The 24,102-nt window shown below is 40.2% G+C and overlaps 1 protein-coding gene across 1 annotated transcript in view; it reads right to left on the reverse strand.

The window, feature by feature from the left end:
- OLFML2B (olfactomedin like 2B) overlaps nucleotides 1-24,102 on the reverse strand; it is a 455,925-nt gene that overhangs the window by 86,220 nt on the left and 345,603 nt on the right. The window contains exon 5 of the mRNA XM_044085181.1: nucleotides 9,670-9,880. Coding sequence (XP_043941116.1) covers nucleotides 9,670-9,880 — 211 coding nt within the window. The remainder of the gene's footprint in view (nucleotides 1-9,669; nucleotides 9,881-24,102) is intronic.

Below are 24,102 nucleotides of genomic sequence, written 5' to 3' on the forward strand. Positions count from 1 at the left end.
TATGTCCTACTGCAGCAGTGAAGGCAAGGACATCTACTGTTACAGTAAGATTTTACACAACTGTACTATGTCCTACTGCAGCAGTGGAGGCAAGGACATCTACTGTTATGGTAAGATTTTACACAACTGTACTATGTCCTACTGCAGCAGTGAAGGCAAGGACATCTACTGTTACAGTAAGATTTTACTCAACTGTACTATTTTCTACTGAAGCAGTGAAGGCAAGGACATCTACTGTTATGGTATGATTTTACACAGCTGTACTACTATGTCCTACTGCAGCAGTGAAGGCAAGGACATCTACTGTTAATAGTACGATTTTACACAACTGTACAATGTCCTACTGTAGCAGTGAAGGCAAGGACATCTACTGTTATGGTAAGATTTTACACAACTGTACTATGTCCTACTGAAGCAGTGAAGGCAAGGACATCTACTGTTATGGTATGATTTTACACAACTGTACTATGTCCTACTGCAGCAGTGAAGGCAAGGACATCTACTGTTATGGTAAGATTTTACACAACTGTACTATGTCCTACTGAAGCAGTGAAGGCAAGGACATCTACTGTTATAGTATGACACAGCTGTACTATGTCCTACTGCAGCAGTGGAGGCAAGGACATCTACTGTTATGGTAAGATTTTACACAACTGTACTATGTCCTACTGCAGCGGTGGAGGCAAGGACATCTACTGTTATGGTAAGATTTTACACAACTGTACTATGTCCTACTGCAGCAGTGGAGGCAAGGACATCTACTGTTACAGTAAGATTTTACACAACTGTACTATGTCCTACTGCAGCAGTGAAGGCAAGGACATCTACTGTTATGGTAAGATTTTACACAACTGTACTATGTCCTACTGCAGCAGTGAAGGCAAGGACATCTACTGTTATGGTAAGATTTTACACAACTGTACTATGTCCTACTGCAGCAGTGGAGGCAAGGACATCTACTGTTATGGTAAGATTTTACACAGCTGTACTATATGAGGGAAACATACTCTCAAGCGAGGAGAGTGTGTTGAGGAGATGGAAAGAGTACTTTAAAGGGTTGATGAATGAAGAGAATGAGAGGGAGAGAAGGTTGGATGATGTGCGGATAGTGAATCATGAAGTACAATGGATTAGCAAGGAGGAAGTAATGATAGCTATGAAGAGGATGAAGAACGGAAAGGCTGTTGGTCCAAATGACATACCTGTGGAAGCATGGAGGTGTTTAGGTGAAATGGCAGTGGAGTTTTTAACCAAATTGTTTAATGAAATCTTGGAAAGTGAGAGGATGCCTGAGGAATGGAGAAAAGGTGTTTTGGTACCGATTTTTAAGAATAAGGGTGATGTGCAGAACTGTAGTAACTACAGCGGGATTAATTTGATCAGTCACAGCATGAAGTTATGGGAAAGAGTAGTGGAAGCTAGGTTAAGAAGGGACGTGATGATTAGTGATCATCAGTATGGTTTCATGCCAGGAAAGAGCACTACAGATGCGATGTTTGCTCTGAGAGTGTTGATGGAGAAGTACAGAGAAAGTCAGAAGGAGTTGCATTGTGTCTTTGTAGATTTAGAGAAAGCATATGACAGGGTGCCTAGAGAGGAGTTGTGGTATTGTATGAGGAAGTCAGGAGTGTCAGAGAAGTATGTAAGAGTGGTACAGGATATGTACGAGGGCAGTGTGACAGCGTTGAGATCTGCAGTGGGAGTGACGGATGCGTTTAAGGTGGAGGTGGGGTTACATCAAGGATCAGCTCTGAGCCCTTTCTTATTTGCAATGGTGATGGACAGGTTGACAGATGAGATCAGACAGGAGTCCCCATAGACTATGATGTTTGCAGATGACATTGTGATCTGTAGTGAGAGTAGGGATCAGGTTGATGAAACCCTGGAGAGGTGGAGATATGCTCTAGAGAGAAGAGGAATGAAGGTCAGCAGGACTAAGACAGAATATATGTGTGTGAATGCGAGGGAGGCTAGAGGAATGGTGAGGATGCAAGGAGTAGAGGTGGCGAAGGTGGATGAGTTTAAATACTTGGGGTCAATAGTTCAGAGTAATGATGAGTGTGGAAGAGAGGAGAAGAAGAGAGTACAGGCAGGGGGGAATGGGTGGAAAAGAGTGTCAGGAGTGATTTGTGACAGACGAGTACCTATAAGAGTAAAACTGAAGGTCTACAAGAGGGTAGTGTGACCAGCTATGTTATATGGGTTGGAGACAGTGGCATTGACAAAAAGGCAGAAGTTAGAGCTGGATGTGGCAGAGTTAAAGATGTTAAGATTTGCACTGGGTGTGACGAGGGTGGATAGAATTAGAAATAAGTATATTAGAGGGTCAGCCCAGGTTGGAAGGTTTGGAGACAAAGCCAGATAGGCAAGATTACATTGGTTTGGACATGTGCTGAGGAGGGATGCTGAGTATATTGGGAAAAAGATGCTAAGGATGAAGCTGCCAGGTAACAGGAAAAGAGGAAGGCCTAAGATAAGGTTTATGGATGTGGTGAGAGAGGACATGCAGGTGGCTGGTGTGACAGAGCAAAATGCAGAGGACAGGAAGAAATGGAAACAGGTGATCCACTGTGGCGACCCCTAACGGGAGCAGCCGAAAGAAGATGATGACTATGTCCTACTGCAGCAGTGAAGGCAAGGACATCTACTGTTACGGTAAGATTTTACACAGCTGTACTATGGCTTACTGCAGCAGTGAAGGCAAGGACATCTACTGTTATAGTACGATTTTACACAACTGTACTATGTCCTACTGCAGCAGTGGAGGCAAGGACATCTACTGTTATGGTAAGATTTTACACAACTGTACTATGTCCTACTGAAGCAGTGAAGGCAAGGACATCTACTGTTATGGTAAGATTTTACACAACTGTACTATGTCCTACTGCAGCAGTGAAGGCAAGGACATCTACTGTTATGGTAAGATTTTACACAACTGTACTATGTCCTACTGAAGCAGTGAAGGCAAGGACATCTACTGTTACGGTAAGATTTTACACAACTGTACTATGTCCTACTGCAGCAGTGAAGGCAAGGACATCTACTGTTATGGTAAGATTTTACACAACTGTACTATGTCCTACTGAAGCAGTGAAGGCAAGGACATCTACTGTTATAGTAAGATTTTACACAACTGTACTATGTCCTTACATTCACTCTTGCAGTATTCTTAACATATGGGAGAATGCCAAAGCTCAAGAGGAAACTTGGGAGGAGGAAGGAATAGTAGAGCCCTCTAAGGAGCCATGAAGAATGGCATCAGCAAAACCAGCTCTAGCTCTGGAGATACCATCCAACTTGCAGTGTTTGGTAAAAGTATGCACAAAAGTCCAGGTAGCTGATTCAAGAATAGAATTATGCATGTTCTAAGTATGCAACACCCTCTCACTGTCAGATTGTGGACAGAGGAAAAACATAAGCAAATTAATAGATTGATTAAGTGACAACTCATTAACCACCTTAGGCATTAATGGAGGATTAGTACGCAAGGACACCCTGTCCTCATGGAATATCAAAAAAGGCGGACAAGCCATAAGTGCTTGCGACGCAGACACTTGTCTGGCAGAAGTAAGAGCTAATAAAAGAACTGTCTTCTAAGAACAATGTTGCAAGGAAGCTGAAACAGCAGGCTGAAAAGGAGCCTTAGTCAATTTCTCTAGAACAAAATTAAGATCTCAGGGAGGAGGAGGAACAGGTTTCCTGGAGGTCTAATGTTAAGGACGCCTTTAAGAAATTGCTTAGCCTCAAATCTAGAAGCCAAATGAGATGCTGATAAGTGGGCCTTAATAAAAGAATAGGCCAAACGAGGATTCAGCAACTCACACAAATAAGAGAGAACCAAAATAACATACACAGTAAGTGGGTCATGGTTACGTCGGAGATACCAAATAAAAAACCTCTTCCATTTACATAAGTAGGATTTCCTAGTAGTAGCTTTCCTGGCCTCCTGCAGCATGTCCTCAGAAAAAAGGTTTCTATAAGGAATCAAAACTCTATCACCCACAGTGTCAATTGAGGAAGAAGAAGAAAATCCCTAAGTCTCTTTTTAGATTCAGAGAAGTCCTGACATTCCCAGTGGAAATGTTCCCTTAAGGTATGTAAAGTTTCCCCAAAAGAGAAACCCTCAGGGGGAGAAGCAGAAGGAATGGAATCTTCTGCATCAGAGTCCTCATAAGTAGGTATAGACAAATCCTGTTCATTAGAAGAGTCAGAAGAAATAGAATCCTGTTCAGAAGATTCTTAATCAATGTCTTGTCTGGGCCTCTTAGAAGGGGGGGGGGGTTGCCTACCCCTGATCAGAGTAATTAAATCTTCAGCCATTTTGTTCATTTGTTTTTTAGGTATAGGGGCCTGCACATGTGGCCCAGGCATTGTTTTTTTTAGACAGAGATTTAGATTTTGGCCTTAGTTTTGAAGATGGTGTAGGTCTAATATACAAATCTGTAGGCCTGAAAACACCCTCAGAAGCCGGTGCCTGCACAGCGGCTCTGGACAAATCTAAGGTAGAGACATCCGCGGGTTCCATAACTGAAGCATCTCACGGCATACTGAATGGGTCTCAGTAGAGGCCTGCAAATCAGAAGTAGCGGGTATCAGGGGCTGCGAAAGCACCTCACTGAGTACCAGCGAACTGGCAACTGGCTTAGGAGAAGCATCGTCATCAGTTTTGGACATCGACAGCCTGTCTCTGTCTTTTGCTTTGCATTTTTTAGGTATTCCAGTAGTTGGATAGCTAACCGATGGCATTTCTGGATAATTAAAGTGTGAGCCAAAATATTTTGAAGCAAAAATATACCGATGTTTAATAATGCGTTGATTAAATTTAGCACAAAACTGACAGCAAGGTACGTTGTGGTCAGGGCCTAGGCAAGGTATACAGTACAAATGAAAATCTTTATGAGGTATTTGCTTTCCACAAGTAATACAATTATTAACTTTTACTGACATCAGTAAGGAGCAAGAAAAAGTTTCCCAATGGGGTACTTAGCTTTAGTTTGAAGACTTCAGTTCTGAAACTCGAAAACGAAAATTTCAGGAGTCGGCCAACCGGCAACTTGCGAACTGCTTCTGCTTCGGGCACCGCACAGCAAGAAAGACTGATGTAATGGCGTCGGCTGCATGTTTTATACCCCTGATGACCTGACGTCATGGAAGAAGGGACAGCAACCAACGCAGGACCCAAGACTTTGTTAATCAGGCCGACTGAGGGAAACCTGCCAGCAGATTACTCAAATGTAATGACTGCAACAGTGAAACCCGAAGAATATCCAGTGCTGTCAAGGCCAAAAGGGAGTCACCAGCAAGATTTTGGGAGCATACTATTGAATCTTGAACAGGACTTTCAGAATGAGAAGAGGGGTAGGAATGCATCCTAGATATATGGGTATGATAATTAATTGCCCTAAAAGCTAGGGTAGCAAAAGTATAAACCTTCTTACCCAGCCTGTCCATAGTTCTGCTGTCCTTGTCAGAAGACAGTAACTTGGACAAAGCAAGCAATTGAGATGGCTTATCAGAGGCCACACACCACAGAGGGGTCAGAAGCAGGACATTTGAACAAAAAGGAGTAATCCTCAGCCACCCTATAAAACCTATCAGGCTTTTTGGGAGCAGGGGGCAAAGAACCAGAAGCTTTAGAGGCACTGGAAAAACATCCAGTAAAGCAGCTAGAACAGGAGGAGTAGCCACAGATTTAGGATATTCCATCTGCAGTAGATCATAGTACCTCTTATAGGTATCATAGACCTGAGCACAATCCCACTTAAAAAAATTCCATCATCCTAGAGATTGTGTCCCCAAAGGAAATTTCCTCAAAAGGAGTGCCAAGACTGTTAGACTCCTACTCTTCAGACCTGTAGTCCAAAGGAGAAGGAATATGGGTAGAATAAGTAAGGGAGTCTTCATCAGCGTCCAACTCTTCCAGAGAAAAATGTAGTTCTCTGGGCCTTTTAAGTGGAGAAGAGGGCCAAGGAGGAGCAGGAACCGAAACCCCTTGAGGAGGCCTTAATGACAGTAAAGCATTAAATAACCCCTGAGTAAAGGCCTGCCACTGACTTTGTGGATCCCTAGGACCAGAATAAACATGTTTAATTTTCTGTTTCTTTTTTAAGGGAATGTCCACCCTAGAAAACTGAGAAGGCTCTGACTCAGGATGGCATTCAGCAACCGTAGTAGGAACTTCTTCCCTAAGAAGAATCTGTGGAACCCCCCCTTGATCCCTTGGAAACAATCAACCATGTTTCCCCCTGAATATCTGAAATGGATGCCTGCAAAGCCTTGTCAGATGTGTTGCCCACCAGATCCTCACCAGCCTCCAATCTGGACGTGGCAGAGAATTCCGACAACACAGCCAGGTGAGCCTCCAGGTTTGTAACAACCTCAGGAGAAACACCAGGCAGAGGCTGGACAGTGGAAGATTCCAGTCTTACCTTTCTCACCAAACCACTCCACATATTAAATACTTTGTCTGTGTTTCTTATGTGACACAGTGTTCCATCAAAATTGTCAGAATCAGATATGTTGCTTCAGAGTAACATTCACGTATATAAAAACGCACTTCCCTTTACTTTTAGTGGTGGTATGGGGGTTAACACTGCTGCCCCCTAGGGCTTTGAATCCTCAGGGTGACTCCCGAATGTGGTGCTTCTGTGGGGAGTTTGCATATTCTTCACAAATTCACAGGGGGTTCTGGTGGAATGTCTGGGTATTTTTCTTCACTCGAGAAGACATGCTGTCAGGTTGATTGGTGATATTAAATTGTTCCCTTGTCCATAGCTGTGTGTGTGTGTGTGTGTGTGTGTGTGTGTGTGTGTGTGTGTGTGTGTGTGTGTGTGTGTGTGTGTGTGTGTGTGTGTGTGTGTACAAGCACTGATATTTGAATGTGTGTGTCTGTGAAAGATTGGAGTCCCATGTCGGGTTAGATCAGTGCTTCCTGGGATAGGCCATGGTGATGCAGAAATGCTTCAACTGATACTGCACTGTTACTTTTTGTACATATACCATAATGTAATCCAGTATAAAAATAAAAATGTAACTAAACATTAAGCAAAATCTTTCAGAGAAATTGAAACAAAAAAGAATTGAATGATGCTTGCAATATGTGTGTTTAGAACTGAAAACAAGATATTTTGCATAGATTAAAACAATAAGTTCCTGTACATACATAAATGATATATATAACCCTAGTGTGCACTATACCAGACAGCTCCTTCAAAATAAGCCTGAATTTATTATAACAGTTTTATGATTTATAAGTCCAGATTTGGGGGAAGGGAAAAAATTCTATCATTACATGATCAGACAAGGATTACTGACTCAAGCACAACATTTTGGTAGTTGAGCTAAAGAGGCATAAATAGAAACAAATTAAATAAACTAAATAACAAAGTAACAATGTGCAGACATGAAACTTGTGATAATTAAGGATACACAGGTATTTCAGTGCAGTAGTTTATATTTAGGATTCCCTTTAAAAGTCTGAGATGGTTTCTTCATAACTAGACTTTGTCCACTCTTCATTCATCCCCTCACTAATCACCTCTTGAATTATGAAAGGGTCAATTACTGGCACTCTTGTTTTACTACATTTATTAAGCCTGTTCCATGGCAGCCACAGTGGTGCAGCGGTTAGCATTGTCACCTCACAGAAAGAGGTTCTCCAGTTCAATCCTCGGCTGGGGTGCCTGCTGTGTGGAGTCTGCATGTCCTCCCTGTGGTCACGTGGGTTTCCTCCAGGTACTCCGGTTTCCACCCACATCCCAAAGACATGCTGTAGGTGGATTGGACACTCTAAACTGGCTGTGTGTGTGTGTGTGTGTGTGTGTGTGTGTGTGTGTGTGTGTGTGTGTGTGTGTGTGTGTGTGTGTGTGTGTGTGTGTGTGTGTGTGTGCCTTCCATGGATGGTTGGGTGCTGGGCTGGCAACTCGACACCATAAAAAACTCTACTGCCAATCATGAGTGGACATGTGATCCGCTGTGGTGAATCCTAACTGGGAAAAGACGAAAGAAGAAGAAGAAGAAGATTAAGCCTGGTCCATCTACTCTCCTGTGACTCCACCATAACATTTTATTTTATATTTATTTGTTGACCAGTCCAGTCCCACTATGCCACTGGTCCCGTTTCAGGAGAGTCCAAAGGAAGTACTCAGACTGATTAGGGGAAAATTTGCCTTGGCACCAGTGAAGTTCTCTTGTTCTTTTCAATAAGTGCAGTGGGATCTTTTACATCCACCTCAGTCCACCCACTCACTATCAGTGTCATTTTTTGTGGCAAACTATAATAATCTTGCAGATTTATATCCATCCCCTTCATATATGAGGCTACAACTCATAACCCCCTGTCATGTACTAAAAGCCTGAGCTTGCTGGCCAACACGAGATTAGCACTCTACAGATATGATGTACGCACATTTACTCTACAGATATATGTACGCACATTTACTGTACAGATATGACGTACGCACAGTTACTCTACAGATATGACGTACGCACATTTACTCTACAGATAGGAGGTACGTACATTTACTCTACAGATATGACGTACGCACATTTACTCTACAGATATGAGGTACGTACATTTACTCTACAGATATGATGTACGCACATTTACTCTACAGATATGACGTACACACAGTTACTCTACAGATATGACGTACGCACATTTACTCTACAGATATGATGTACGCACAGTTACTCTACAGATATGATGTACGCACAGTTACTCTACAGATATGACGTACGCACAGTTACTCTACAGATATGATGTACGCACAGTTACTCTACAGATATGACGTACGCACATTTATCACTATGTCTCAGTGGAAGTGTATTCCTGAGCACCAGTATATACAAAGTACATTTCCTCTAATATCATTTGTTAGGGGGGTGTCACTTCTCTTAATCCCCATTTCCTCTAATACCATTTGTTAGGGGGGGTGTCACTTCTCTTAATCCCCAGCTAGATCTTAAGAGTGGTTAAGACGTGACCCCCATTTGAATAGTATTAAGGAAAATGCATTTTACATAAAGTGTACATTTCTACTGTTTAATTCTAATTAAGTAAATAGCGAATACTATCTGAATGATTTTATACAAAACAAGAGACTAATGTTGTAGCTGTCATGTCTGTGAATTACAACACTTGCATAAGTTTTATGTTTAAGTTACAGTTGTAGCACAATTCAATGATTTAACAATTGCTGATGGCAGATTGTTGCCATTTGCTACAAAAACACTGAGCAGCACCAGGCCCAGAACTAACTTCTGAGGTACCTCATGGGTTACCTGCTCCTCAGATCATACCTAAATCAGGGTCATACCCATATACCTTTTAACCTTTCCTCCAGCATTCTCTCTGCTGCAGAGTTAAAATTATTGGCAATCTCCAAACAGGAAATATTCCCCAGATTTGCCATCCTCCTTAATGATAACCCAGTTGTAATTTTTTATCAACTGCTTTATGTCATGATACAATGTTTTCATATAACTTATGGGCTACTGATTTGGGTGTGGGGGGTGGGCTGTAGAAAAATGGTGGACACCTCCTCTTTTCTCTGCAAACTTCACACTTCCTCTGCCGTTAATGAGTGACGAGCTGTACACGAACACACTTCCCATGAGCTTACCAGTTCGACAGTCATTAGATGATAGCACAGTAGGATTTTAACTTACGGTGCTCCTCAATGTCGCCCAAGTCCTCTTCTCTTGCATTGTAGTAGGTGATCCCACGGATAACAGCTGACCTTGGCAGTGGCTTCTTGTCCTGTATTATAATCACAGGCTTCTGATGCAAAGTGTAGTATGAATATTGTTTCAGCTGTGTGCTTGTCTTTGCCTCTACAGAGGGAACTTTCTCTCCAATAAGTTGTTCTTCATATTTTGCCTTCACCAAACAGAATGAGAACAATTAATTATTGCTAAATAAACAACAAAATAAGACAACAAAAGACATCAGTTCAATCTAACAGCTATTCTATTACAGAAATAAAGGAATTTCACCTGAAATGATCGATTGGATAGTAAGCCATTCACCTAAAATGAATTACGTGAAATTATCATTTACAATCCCTCACATGAACTTCAGGAGGAGACTATAGAAAATCATATTTTACAGAATACTTTGCATGCTGTGCACCCCAAAACATTTAAGAAACATGATACTTAGAGTGACAGAAGGGTGAATGAAGTGTGACAGAGACCACTATTTACAAAAGAATTCACACTCAACCAGGACACTGCATGCGTTGGCTGTCTTGGAGGGGGACTGTTGTCACAGATGCTGTGACATATATTCTTTTCTTTTTTCAGACTGTGCCACATACTCATTTACTTTCCCTGGACATCTATAAGGACAGCAGTAGGTCCAGGATGAGTGGCTATCACCTCAGTTTAATGTCTAAGAAGAATGGCAGCACCTTCCTCAGTGCAGCCTCTCACATGGACTCTGCAGCAGATGCCAGTTTTTAAAGTATGGTCTCAGCCCCAATGCAGGACAACAACCTACAACTTTCAGCTTCTCAGATAGATTTGCTACAAACGTTGCTGCACTTAAAGTAAACAGTGAATTTCTAGGACAACTGACCAATTTTTCTATTCATCAAACAGGAGCAGAAACTAAGGAACACCTCAATAAACAAAATGGGGAGATGTAGGCCTTCCAAATAAACTAAAAACAAAGTATGTCTGGAACTATGGGAGATAATGGGACAGACTAGACAAGCAAAGAGAGACAGAATGAAGAGATTAAGAGTATGTTAGACAAGTGATACAGAAAGGCATCAGTCCTCACAGAGTAGATTAATGTGATAAAAAAGATGGTTAGCCCAAAGGTGACATCTCTGATATGACATATCCCTAGGGCTGGAAAACAAAAGCTTGTGATAGGTTCAGCTGGGAAGTGCATGTATCTAGAACAGAAAGAGGAAAGCTATAATTAAGGACAGAAGGTTGGACAGGGAGCACTAAACTCTGAGAGAGAGATATATGGAAGGCAAGAACAGAGAACTTGAGAAAGGCATGAAGCAAGACAGAAGGACCCAAGTTATACAAAATGGATGGCAGAGAAGAATTAACTGTAGATCAAAGTCTAGAGAGGATGGGAATGAAAGTGGGTCTGTGTATTAGAATGACTTAAAGGAAACATCTGGGAAAGACGTGAGAGCTGGTCCAAAGTACGAGTGAGAAAAGGAAACAGAATGAGAATTCTAAATTACACCCTCAGAGTGAATGAAAATGTAGAATTAGAACTGAAAAGGATGGAAGGCTGGGAGTAAAGATGAAAACAAGAAGCAGGAGACAGGTGGATGAAGATGAGGGTTGTAAAGAAAAAACAGCAATAATGATGTTGATAGAGACAGGAAGAAAAATCCAAGGGGGAACTGTAAACTCACATGAACATAGAAGAATCACAATTAAGAAATGACAGAAAGAAGGGGAAAGTCAGAGGAAAAATGATATACACAGATACTGGTTCAAAGCATAGAAACACATAAAATAAACATAAAAATATACATCAAAAAGAAGAAAAGAGAAAAGGAAACAGAGATCGCAAAAACTAGGGGAAGAGGGTCCTACAGAGGGCACCAAGAAAGTCAAACTCATAAGGGAGAGAGAAAGAGGAAAGGACCTTTAGGGGACTAAATAAGCAATTTTTGTTAAGGTAAGCACATTGCTAATTATGGAATTGCTTCATATCTGGAGCTACTGCTGTGTCCCTGGATGAACCTGTTAATTTAGTTAGCACATTGTTTGCACACATTTCTATTTCTCTCCAATTACCATAAACACTGTTCAAATCTATCAGTATGCAAACTATTTTATTCTTTACTTCTGCAATGATTACAGATATTTGGGTTTAATTTAAAACTTTTATGTCAAATTTTATAGTACAAACACTGATAGACACTTGCTAAAAAAATACAGTCTCACATCAAAAACAGACATAGCATTAATAATAAATCTCTCTGCCCCTGAAACTCACATACATTGAAACAGCATTGAAACCCACATTCAAAGAAAATGCATCTGACCAGTGCTGGATAAAGTTTACCTTTGGCCTGTTTTCAAACCAGAGGCCCCCCCTTATGTATGCATACATGTATGTGCTCCTTGATTCATCTTCCTGACTGTATTAAATTATATTCCTTTTAAAATACAGCACCATTTGTTGGAGTATATTTTGAACATGACAAAACTTCCCATTTCAGAAAATTTCAGCCAAAAAAGGCCACTCAGAACTCCTGGTATTACAATCCATCAATATCAGTCAATATGCACAATCGCTGCAGAAGTAAAGTCATCTGAATAATTCCACATTATAGAGATATGTAACTAATGAAGAGGTTGCAGCTAGCAAACAACTTTATATTTCAGTATTTCATCTACAAATTCAGTGCCCACTAGCCTAGAAGAATAAATTGCCTTTTGTTACATTGAAAAACAATTGGTAAGCTGGTAATATTGCAATAGGGAATGGGTGGCAAACTGACAACAGGTTCATAGTTACTAGGTATTTCATCCAAAGGAAGACATACTCAGGTCTGCAGCACCCCACCACCCTTAAAGTATCTGCAATCCATCTACATGCTGAAGGAGGAGAACTCACAGCCTTCTGCATAAAAAACAAGTATGCTACCTCTTGTGCTATGACCATTTGTTGAACAAAACCAGTTGCACATTGAAAACAGACTTAGCATGAGCAGCAGTAGACTTCTCTTACCTTGAAGCTCATAATTCCTTAAAAAGGCACTGAAGCTCACTTTTTCAGTAGTACACACACAAAATGTAGTTCTAGCCCCCACCTACTGTAGTAAGAGCACACACGTGCACACACACACACACACACACACACACACACACACACACACACACACACACACACACACACACACACACACACACACACACCTCTTAATTCATTTCTAGTCCCCATGTAGCAGCGGTGGCAAGTGTTGTATTTAAATTGTGTGCACGGAATCGTGGAATAGTAGTAAACAGTAAGCGGTGGGTGCATCAACACATGCAGGGATGCACATAAGCAATGACATTCTTAACCACCTTAAAGGATCTGGTTTACTTTAAGCTTTTCACATTTAAAATGCGAAAAGCTTTTTAGAAGGCTGCACACTCTTACTGTTTCAACTTGGGGTGGACTGCACTCTTTGCCCCCATTTTAGTATGCCTCTGCTCCCCCTTTGTCAGGGGGCACTGCCTAGTCTGCATCCTGGGCCAGGTGTTGTTGATTTTGTAGTGGACGCTGAGGTTTTTGGCACAAGTGTTAGACAGATTAGTGGCCCTACATAGGTAGAGGAAGTTGTAAATGTAGAGACGTTTAGTATTTGAAAGGCTGAACAGAAACCACAACTCAGGAGTATATACAAGACATATACAAGACACAATAGAGGGATACGGCTTTTAGTTTTTTTGGGTAGCTTAGATATTTTGCATTAACCAAGTAAGTGAGCTAGCCCTCAAACCTTTTTCAGACATGAATATGGTCACAAAGGAAAAGGTAAATACATCATGATCTTCATCATCATCATCGTCATCATCATCATCGTCATCGTTGTTGTCATCACCATTATCACCATCATCACCGTCATTGTCATCATCTTCATCATCACCATCATCATCATCATCATTATCGTCGTCATCATTGTCATTATCCTAATCATCACTATCATTGTCATCATTATCACTACCATCATCATCATTATCACCATCACCATCATCATCATCACCATCACCATCATCACCATCACTGTCATGTCATCATCCTCATCATCACTATCACCATCATTGTCATCATTCTTATCATCACCGTCATCATTATTATCACCATCATCATCACTATCATCACCATCATCCTCATCATCACCATCATTGTCATCATCATCATCACCATCATTATCACCATCATCACCATCATCACCGTCATTATCATCACCATCTCCATCACCATCATGTCATCATCCTCATCATCACCATCACCATCATTGTCATCATTCGTATCATCACCATCGTCATCATCACCTTCATCATCATCACCATCATCATTATCACCATCACCATCGTCATCATTATCATCATTATCACCATCATCACCATCATCATCACCATCATCTCCATCATCATCATCACCATCACCATCATTATCACCATCATCACCATCATCATCATCACCATCACCATCACCATCATGTCATCAACCTCATCATTACCATCATTGTCATTGTCATCATTCTTATCACCATCGTCATCATCACATTCATCATTATTATCACCATCATCACCATCATCATCATCACCATCACTATCATTGTCATCATCATCAAGCCTCTCAGTCTAGCCATCCATGTAGAATATTTTTAGACAGAAGGAAAAACACACAGGCACAGGGAGACTATACAAAACTCCAGAGAGACAGTGACTGGAAGTTAGCAATGAACTCCAAATCCTGGAGCCACGAGGCAAAGTCTACAAATTTTGACAGTGACTGCATACTTTGTGTACATTGCTAAACTACATCAGTGCAATAGTCCTTCACTTGTAACACCCCATTACTATGCCTTCTCATTTCAGTCTTAATCCGCATATATTTTAAAATCCCAGGGTCATCAACAATGAAGCCAAATAGAATGTTGTTGTGTCTTTCGGCTTTTCCCGGTTAGGGGTCGCCACAGCGGAACTCCGGTCCGCTAATGATCGGCAGCAGATTTTTACGTGCCGAGTTGCCGGCCCTGACGCACAACCTTCAACGAAGGTACGCCCATTCACGCATGTCTCCACACAGAAGACGCTCTAACTGAGAATTGAATGAGACAACATCTTACTGTGAGGTGGCAATGCTACCGCAGCACCACCACCGCAGTACCACCACCACCACCACAGTACATATACATATATATGTATCTATGCATACATATATATACATACACACATATATATACACATACACACACATATATATATATATATATATATATATACATGTATATATTATATATATATGTATATATATATATATATATATATATATATATATATATATACACAAACATGTACACATGTATGTATATACATATATGCATGTATGTATCTACATATATATATATATATATATATATATATATATATATATATATATATATATATATATATATATATATATATATATATATATGTGTGTGTGTGTGTGTGTGTATATACGTATGTATACATATACATATACACACACACACACACATATATATATATATATATATATATATATATATATATATATGTACATATACACACATATACATATATATATATATGTATGTATACATACACACATATACATATACGCATACATACATACATATACACATATGTATATACGTATGTACATATATATATACACACACACACACACACACACATATGTATATATGTATGTGTATACATATACATATATACATACGCATATATGTACTCATATATATATATATATATATATAGAATAAGTATCAAAATCCTCACATTTTGTCTCCTGTTTACATGTCTCAAGTGGATAAAACATGCACATGCCTCATTTTCTGTCTTTGTACTAAAATTTCAATGTGGCTTTATACATAAAACTTGTAAAATAATGCCGAATGTTATTTGGATGCATGTGAATTTAGCATGCTGTAATACTTATAAAGTGTACTTAACAAGGTGATCATCTGTTAAATTATATACTCCACTTTTATTGTTACCTAGTACTAACTTCCTATGCAAATTTATATAACGTGCACGTTTTCATTTTGGACCTCTGCTGAAAAGGGACTTTGCCCAGTTGGACTGTACTAGTAATCAAAGGCATATAGATAGATAAATAAATAAATAAATAAACAACAGGTTCATAAACTAGCGCATTCTCTCCCTTCAAAATAAACTCCCGCTGTATGACGAAACAGTGACACCCTACATCTACCTTCAGGTTCAGACACGTTGACTGTAGGGGAGAGCATATATTCTTCATAAAGTAAGTGGAAATAATAAGTAATATAGTCCAAACACAGTTACTCAATGGCCCTTCATTTGTGCTTAGTGTGAACCTACAAATCTAGAAAGTTTTATTCTTCATGGGATTAGTTGGTGGAAGCACATTTTGAGTACGTCCCTGCATGGAAGTGTTTTATTTGGGTCTATATTATATCATCGAATGCTTAAAAAAGTGAACGATGAATAATCGACCCCATGTAAGCGAAAGCTTACAATCTCGAAAGCTCAGAACAGCGATTATCGCTGTTCCAAAAAAAAAAAAAAAAGAAAGAAAAAAATTTGAAACAATATATAAAGTGGGGAGGCTTTGCTCCCCACATCTCCAGATGTGGGGGGCTGTGCCCCCTACACTCCCCTGCTTAAATATACCAACTCTGAGATCGCACTACAGTGCCAAAAACAGCAAAATAACGGAAACGGCCAAACAAATTCTTTCCCTGGGAAAGAATTCGCTTAAAAGATGCTTCGCAATTTTGCCTTTTTGTTGTTTTAAGTTCGACCAAGACGCATTCGATAGAGTGCATCTTCGGTAATCTAATAGGAACCCGTTTTATTCTTCATGGGATTAGTTGGTGGAAGCACATTTTGAGTACGTCCCTAAATGAAAGTGTTTTATTCTTCATGGGATTAGTTGGTGAAACACATTTTGAGTACGTCCCTGCATGAAGTGTTTTATTCTTCATGGGATTATTTGGTGGGAGTACATTTTGAGTACATCCCTGCATGAAGTGTTTTACTCTTCATGGGGTAAGTTGGTGGGAGTACATTTTGAGTACGTCCCTGCATAGAAGTGTTTTATTCTTCAATGGATTCGTTGGTGAAACACATTTTGAGTACATCCCTGCATGAAGTGTTTTACTCTTCATGGGGTAAGTTGGTGGGAGTACATTTTGAGTACGTCCCTGCATGGAAGTGTTTTATTCTTCAATGGATTAGTTGGTGAAACACATTTTGAGTACATCCCTGCATGAAGTGTTTTACTCTTCATGGGGTAAGTTGGTGGGAGTACATTTTGAGTACGTCTCTGCATAGAAGTGTTTTATTCTTCAATGGATTAGTTGGTGAAACACATTTTGAGTACATCCCTGCATGAAGTGTTTTACTCTTCATGGGGTAAGTTGGTGGGAGTACATTTTGAGTATGTCCCTGCATGGTAGTGTTTTATTCTTCAATGGATTAGTTGGTGAAACACATTTTGAGTACATCCCTGCATGAAGTGTTTTACTCTTCATGGGGTAAGTTGGTGGGAGTACATTTTGAGTACGTCCCTGCATGAAGTGTTTTACTCTTCATGGGGTAAGTTGGTGGGAGTACATTTTGAGTACGTCCCTGCATGGAAGTGTTTTATTCGTCAATGGATTAGTTGGTGAAACACATTTTGAGTACGTCCCTAAATGAAAGTGTTTTATTCTTCATGGGATTAGTTGGTGAAACACAATTTGAGTACGTCCCTGCATGAAGTGTTTTATTCTTCATGGGATTATTTGGTGGGAGTACATTTTGAGTACGTCCCTGCATAGAAGTGTTTTATTCTTCAATGGATTAGTTGGTGAAACACATTTTGAGTACATCCCTGCATGAAGTGTTTTACTCTTCATGGGGTAAGTTGGTGGGAGTACATTTTGAGTACGTCCCTGCATGGAAGTGTTTTATTCTTCATGGGATTAGTTGGTGGAAGCACATTTTGAGCACGTCCCTACATGGAAGGGAGACATTGCAGTGGGAGAAATGTCAATTCCATTAAACTGCAGCTACCTCTGAGCTGAGGCAATATTTAGAGATAAAGGGGGTACAGCCTCTGCTCTGGATCTATTTGGACCAAAACCCTCACAATAATTATTTTAGCATTTTCTGGTTATGTTTTTTATTTATTTATTTATTTATTTTTGTCCACTTGATGGTTTGTATGTATGTTTGTTTTTGAAGTGGTCAATATGTGACATCAAATATGTCTCAGGAAATACAATATTCAAGGTCGCCCTTCAGATGTGATGTTAAACTAAGGCTCCATCTCCTTCAGTTGGTGGTTAATCAGGAGGATGTAAAAGATCCCACTCCCTGTGCTGAACAGAGTACAGAAACTTCCCAGATACCCTGGCCAAATTTCCCCTTGTAGTACAAACGCCAGCTCGTGTCTCTCCTGAAAAGAGGCCATTAGCCTAATGGGACTAACCTGATCAACAAAGGATAAATAAAATTATAAAAAAAAAAATTAAATGATGAGCTCAGAAAATATCCAAGTACTTTTGATCACTTTGGGCCGGATTCATGAATGCCAACAATAAATGTATACTATCTGTATTCAAGAACATCCCTACCACATTTTTGTGCTATCTATTCACTCAGAAAGAATACACTAAATGTGGAAGCAGTCTACACTTTATGGCTACTTTATGAATCACTCAATATTTAAGGCTGCAAGAAATTCAGTATGAAAACTAAAATTAGGAGGAAGAAGGTGGAAGTTATAATTGTGTTGTCTATGCACTCAGAATGGTGTACACTTAGTGGAGGCATTGATGAAGCTGGCTGGAATTTATTTCTTCTAATAAAACAGAAGAGAAACAAAGTGCTTTCTTTAGAAATGTAAAAGGCTCATTAAAAAATAATTCAGAATACCAGTTCTGGGGACATGTGGTGAGGGGAACAATGAAAGGTGGCTAATATTTTAGTACTAAGTTAGTTGGGATAAGTGTACCATCCTGTACCTTTTGGGTTACAGTCGTTTTTTGAACTTTGCTCATTTTTGGCATGAACATCAAAACTTTAACTATCTGTTTCCCCTTTAGAGAGTGCAAACAGGCTGTCGACAACACAGCCATGACATCCGAGGACCCACATGTACATGTGGCCTAGTGGTGCATTGCTCTGACTCTATTTATATAGAAGATGTGTATGTCAGGTCTTCATCTGTATACACTGTTTAGGATCTTAGCAGGCTGCTACCTTAACATCCACTAACCAACGCAACATCCAGAAATAAATGTGGTGTATGCAATCAAGGCACTACCACACCTGCCTGGTAACACAGTTTTCTCTATCAGTCCATGCATGAAGAGATTCGACACAAAACAAAGGTGTAAGTCATGACGAGAGATTAAAGAAAAAACAAGTACTGCTCATTCATCTAAAAACTCTGTCTAGTTACTCTGTGCTCTAAGGAAGGCAGTCATCACAACTTCATAAAGCATAAAAACAGGAAAAAACTACTAATAGCAACAAACACAACCGTGTAAACCTGTGAAAATAAGGCTAGAAAGAACAGAAATAGAGCGCTAAATTCAAATTCAGAAGTAGTGAGTACAAAAGCAAGTAAAGACGGGTCAGCAATCAAAAGGGGGTTCAGTGTCACTAAGCCACAGACCCCTGGCAATGGCCCAGACTGACTTGGACCCGTTAGCAGTACTGGTGCTGGAGAAGACATCTAGGATTGGGGGTGAATGAAGGGGCAGAGCCTGTTCTCCACAATCAGGGTGGAAGGGGAGGGGTGCATGCTAAGGAACTTGCTGGCCATTCGAGTTCCTCTGTGGGACTGGAGAACATGTAGTGGAATTTACTCCAAAGGGGGCACATCTGCATCCTTATGTCATTTGCAGAAGTTAGTAACAATCCTGTGCAATGCCTACTGCATGCCCAAACCCAAGGGTAGTAATTGACCGTGGTCAAGGAGAATACAGGGCTAAAATACAACCCCCCCAAACTCCTTTATGGATGATAGCATCACTCCCGCTGCTCACTTCGATGAGTCATAGGGTTCTCACCTTCTGGAAAATAAATGGGTCAGTGGTAGCTAGAGAGAGATTTGATGGTCAACTCTGAGGGCCAGGATCAACAAACAAACAAACAAACAAACAAACAAACAAACAAACAAACAAACAAACAAACAAACAAACAAACAAACAAACACCTAAAATAAAATGCAGGGAGCAAAAATCATAATTTAAAATAGGGAGAGGTTCAACTTAAATTACTAGAAATAAGACAGAAGTGCAACCCATCAATGGAATGACCAGTGAGGCTAAAGCTGTGAAATCAAATTGCTAAAATATCTGATTGGGATGCAGATGTTATCCAGTACTTCCAAGTTTCTTTACTGCCTATGAAAAAAGTGAATATGGCTGTAATAGACCAAACATGAGTACTGTCCCAGTGAGTTGCATATGGCAATGTACTGGCTATTTTGATAGGCATCCCCCGTAATATCAATGTGACATTAATGACACTGACAATAAAATGCCAGTACTAGGCATATTGTGAGATATTGGGCCACAATCCTATAACATTGAAGAACCACCTATAACACCCCCTTCTCCAGCAGACAGTGGACTAAAGAAACCGTTAGTAATTTTTACATCAACTGCCACATCAGTGGCATATAGGAATACAATTCTAACTTCTGCCCAACTGACGTGGGTTTGATTAGCAGCTTGAGTGACTGATAGAGCAGCAGGGAAGGGATTGGCACACCCCTCCAAGGTGAGAGGGCACTCGTTCATTTGTTCACTAAGATGAAGTGTGATATAAAGAGGGGAGATGCCCTCGGGCATAATCAATGAGTATGGGGGTGAGGAAAGGGAGTAGGTAGGTTATACATAAAAAAAAATCCCCCCATGGACAAGAGAGATAAGCCAAGTCCCCAGAACACCCTTGGAATCTATGACTGGCCCCAGAAAAAATGGAGTAATTCCGGGGGGGTGGAAAGTAGTTGGTAGACCTGGTGTGGATATTGGGTACTGGGGCCAGGCCAGTAGAGATGAGGTCCAAGGGGACTGAAAAAAATATTTTTTCCATTGTGTGCAATTTTTGGGGAAGGTGGAAACAATAGGGAACTGTACTTAATAGACATAATGATGTGAATTCTATGCTCATGTGGTAGAAAACAGGGCACAGTGAGAATCTGGAAATACTGGGTGGCAGGATACATATGCCTCCTGCATGAAAGTTTTAGGAGCAGAGTTCATTTTTGTGTCATGATGGATTGCAAACTTGAGGAATTTGAGACTACGGGAACTGATCACCTGATCTTAGGACTACCATTAGAATGACAAATGTCTCGATAAGTAAAAGCAAGCTTCAGAGTATAGAGCATTATTTTCTGATCACTGTCTGGGAGCTGAAGACTCACTGGGAAGCATATGGAAGGCACCATTCTAAAATAAAAAATAGCATAATTTATGCCTGTCAAAGTTTTTCTCTTTGGTTTTCATCAAGCAGAATTTTTATAGGGTGCTAACAAACACAGACCCCTTTCAAAATTCCTGAGGAAAAGGATCCTTAATATTGCAAAGACCAGTTGTCTGCCTTTTTGACTGAGTTAGTGTCATGGTTTCATTGTCCAGTGTACTATGTCAGTTATGGCAAGAAATCCTTTGCAAAAGTTCAAAATGTAGGGTTGTTTAGATTCTTAGAATTCCATTGGCTTTTGTCCCATTCCCCTTCATTCAGAGTCAAAAGAAAAAGGCATAAACTGTGGTTCATTGAATGGTTTTCAAGGTCATCAGCTTCCTTTGCTTAAGCGTTTAATCTGATGAAGTCTGCCAACATACTTTTTTGTTGCACTGATGCAGTTGCTAGCATTTGGCCACAGTCCAAGAATACTGACTTTGCTGAATAGGCTACAATATCTTTGCAGACTTGATAAAACTCTGCAAACACACTAAACACTTCATTTTCCAAATCATTCAGGCTGTTGAGGGTTTTCATTCATGTCAGGAATCTGCGATCACAAGGTGATCACCACCTGCTGCCACCCTAGTCAAATCACAAAGAAAATGAGGATAAATTATAAACGGCAAGGTGATGAAGTGCCCATCTTCTGTTAGCGAAACCTACCAACTGCCAACTATAATTGTCATCCTCTACCTAAAGTTGCGGGGCACTGGGACTGATTATATCGTCTTCAGCTGTGGGGCTCCCTCCATGGGATTATAGAAGGCTTTCCCCCCACCCATTGAAAATAACTTCCAGCCACGTTTGCCTTTGACTATCATTTTATTTTTTGGCTAATACCACAATTTAGATACTTTTTTGTGACCCGTTAACCCAGACTTGCTATTACAACCAGTGGTGTATTTGTACATCCTGTGACTAATCAGTGATTGATGTGTCTCTGTCATATGCAGACTATAACACTTGTTGTTTAATTGATTGGCTGCATGCACCATGAGTCTGGCTTTATGTGTCTGCATGTAATCCAGAATATGGATTAAAAGTCAGAAGACTGTACCATCTAAACAACATGAAAATCATTCCACTTGCATATCATATAAACGTCAAATAATGAATGATGCAAATCATATTTTTTGTATTGTTTTAGTTCATAGTTTAAATTTTATCAAGTGCATTAAGACAGGTCCTGATATAAATATCTTTCTTGATTATGAAGGGATATTGTTGATGGGTCCTATTTAAAGACAGACTGCATTCAATGTTTGAACGAATCTGTATCAACTGAAGCAGAGGCTTTTAAGACATCACTGCTGTTCATGTTTGTGATTAACTGATTTACTTTGTTTAACAAGGATCTGTGTTTTCTTTATGTTACAGATATTTTGACAAAATGCTTTAACAGCATGGAATGTAATATACTAACTCAGTTTTGACACTTTTACCAGTTTGTTGACTATTGCCATTAACATGCTATTTTGAGTGACAGATGTTTATTTCTGCATACTGTCCTTGTGCAGTGCAATGCAGACTTACATAGTGTATACAAGACTTATATGTTGTGTAACAGACTTGCATGATGTGTATCAGATTTACATGGTTTGGTATAACTTATACATTGTGTACAGATTTTTATGTTGGATACCTGATTAACACAGTGTGTGTTAAACTTACGTGGTGTAAAAGAGGCTTACATGCTGTGTAACCAGACATATGTAGTATACACCAGATGTATGTAGTAAACACCAGACTTATGTAGTGTACACCAGACAAGTGTAGTATACACCAGATGTATGTAGTAAACACCAGACTTATGTAGTGTACACCAGACGTATGTAGTGTACACCAGACCTATGTTACTTACACCAGACATATGTAGTATACACCAGATGTATGTAGTAAACACCAGACTTATGTAGTGTACACCAGACAAGTGTAGTATACACTAGACATGTGTATTATACACCAGACTTATGTACTGTACCTTCCTCAAAGTGTACTACTGTTCTATTTAGTGTATCCTACAACTATAAATTATCTCTACTTGACTCCCAAGTAGACTATTCTCTATCCGTATAGCTAAGCACTTGCTCCTACAGTACTTATCACCTCGATACAGCACTCTTGTTATAGAAAGTACCCCAAAAAAAGCAAACCCCATTTCTCGGTCACCCACATCCCCCAAAACCTTTTTTTTAAGTTTTTCTGTCTATTCCTTCTAGCATGTCGAGGGATCAGTTGCTAGTGTCCTCTCCTGCTCAGCTGGTGAACCTGGGATTATTGAGACAATGTTACAATTGCCTCATGTACACAGACAACCCTCTCCTCCTCCCACAAAACACAAATACATGCGAGAGATGCAACTATATGGCCAAACTGGAGGCTGAGCTCTCTCAACATAGGACTGGCAAGACCAGACAGGAGGAGAAGGTAACCACACACACTATAGACCCAGTCTCACATAATACCATCACAACCTCAAATCATACACATAAACACACAAAGACATACTCGGAGGCTCTGATCAAAAATCTACCAAAACAGCAGAGGCCACCAAAGCAGACACCCAAACAACCACCACCTCAGAACACAACACCTGCAACACATAGACCACACAGTCAGAGTGTCAAGCAGTCACAGCCCTTAAGGCCAAACACTATGCCAGCCACACTAGTCATTGGTGACTCCATAGTCAGACACACTGATGTCCCGCTCACCAGACTGAGTAAGGAGAAGGTCACAGTAAGCTGCCTGTCGGGTGCTAGAATCCGCCACATAACGCATGCACTCAGGTCTCTCAACAGCAGGTACAAGTACGACTCAGTCATTGTCCACGCTGGTGTAAACGACCTGAGACATACCTCCCTGGACTACATGAAAAGAGACATAGAGGAGCTCTCTGATTATGTA

The sequence above is a fragment of the Protopterus annectens genome, chromosome 10.part0 (genome assembly GCF_019279795.1).
Source record: "Protopterus annectens isolate FY-2018-M chromosome 10.part0, PAN1.0, whole genome shotgun sequence".
Lineage (NCBI taxonomy): Eukaryota > Metazoa > Chordata > Ceratodontiformes > Protopteridae > Protopterus > Protopterus annectens.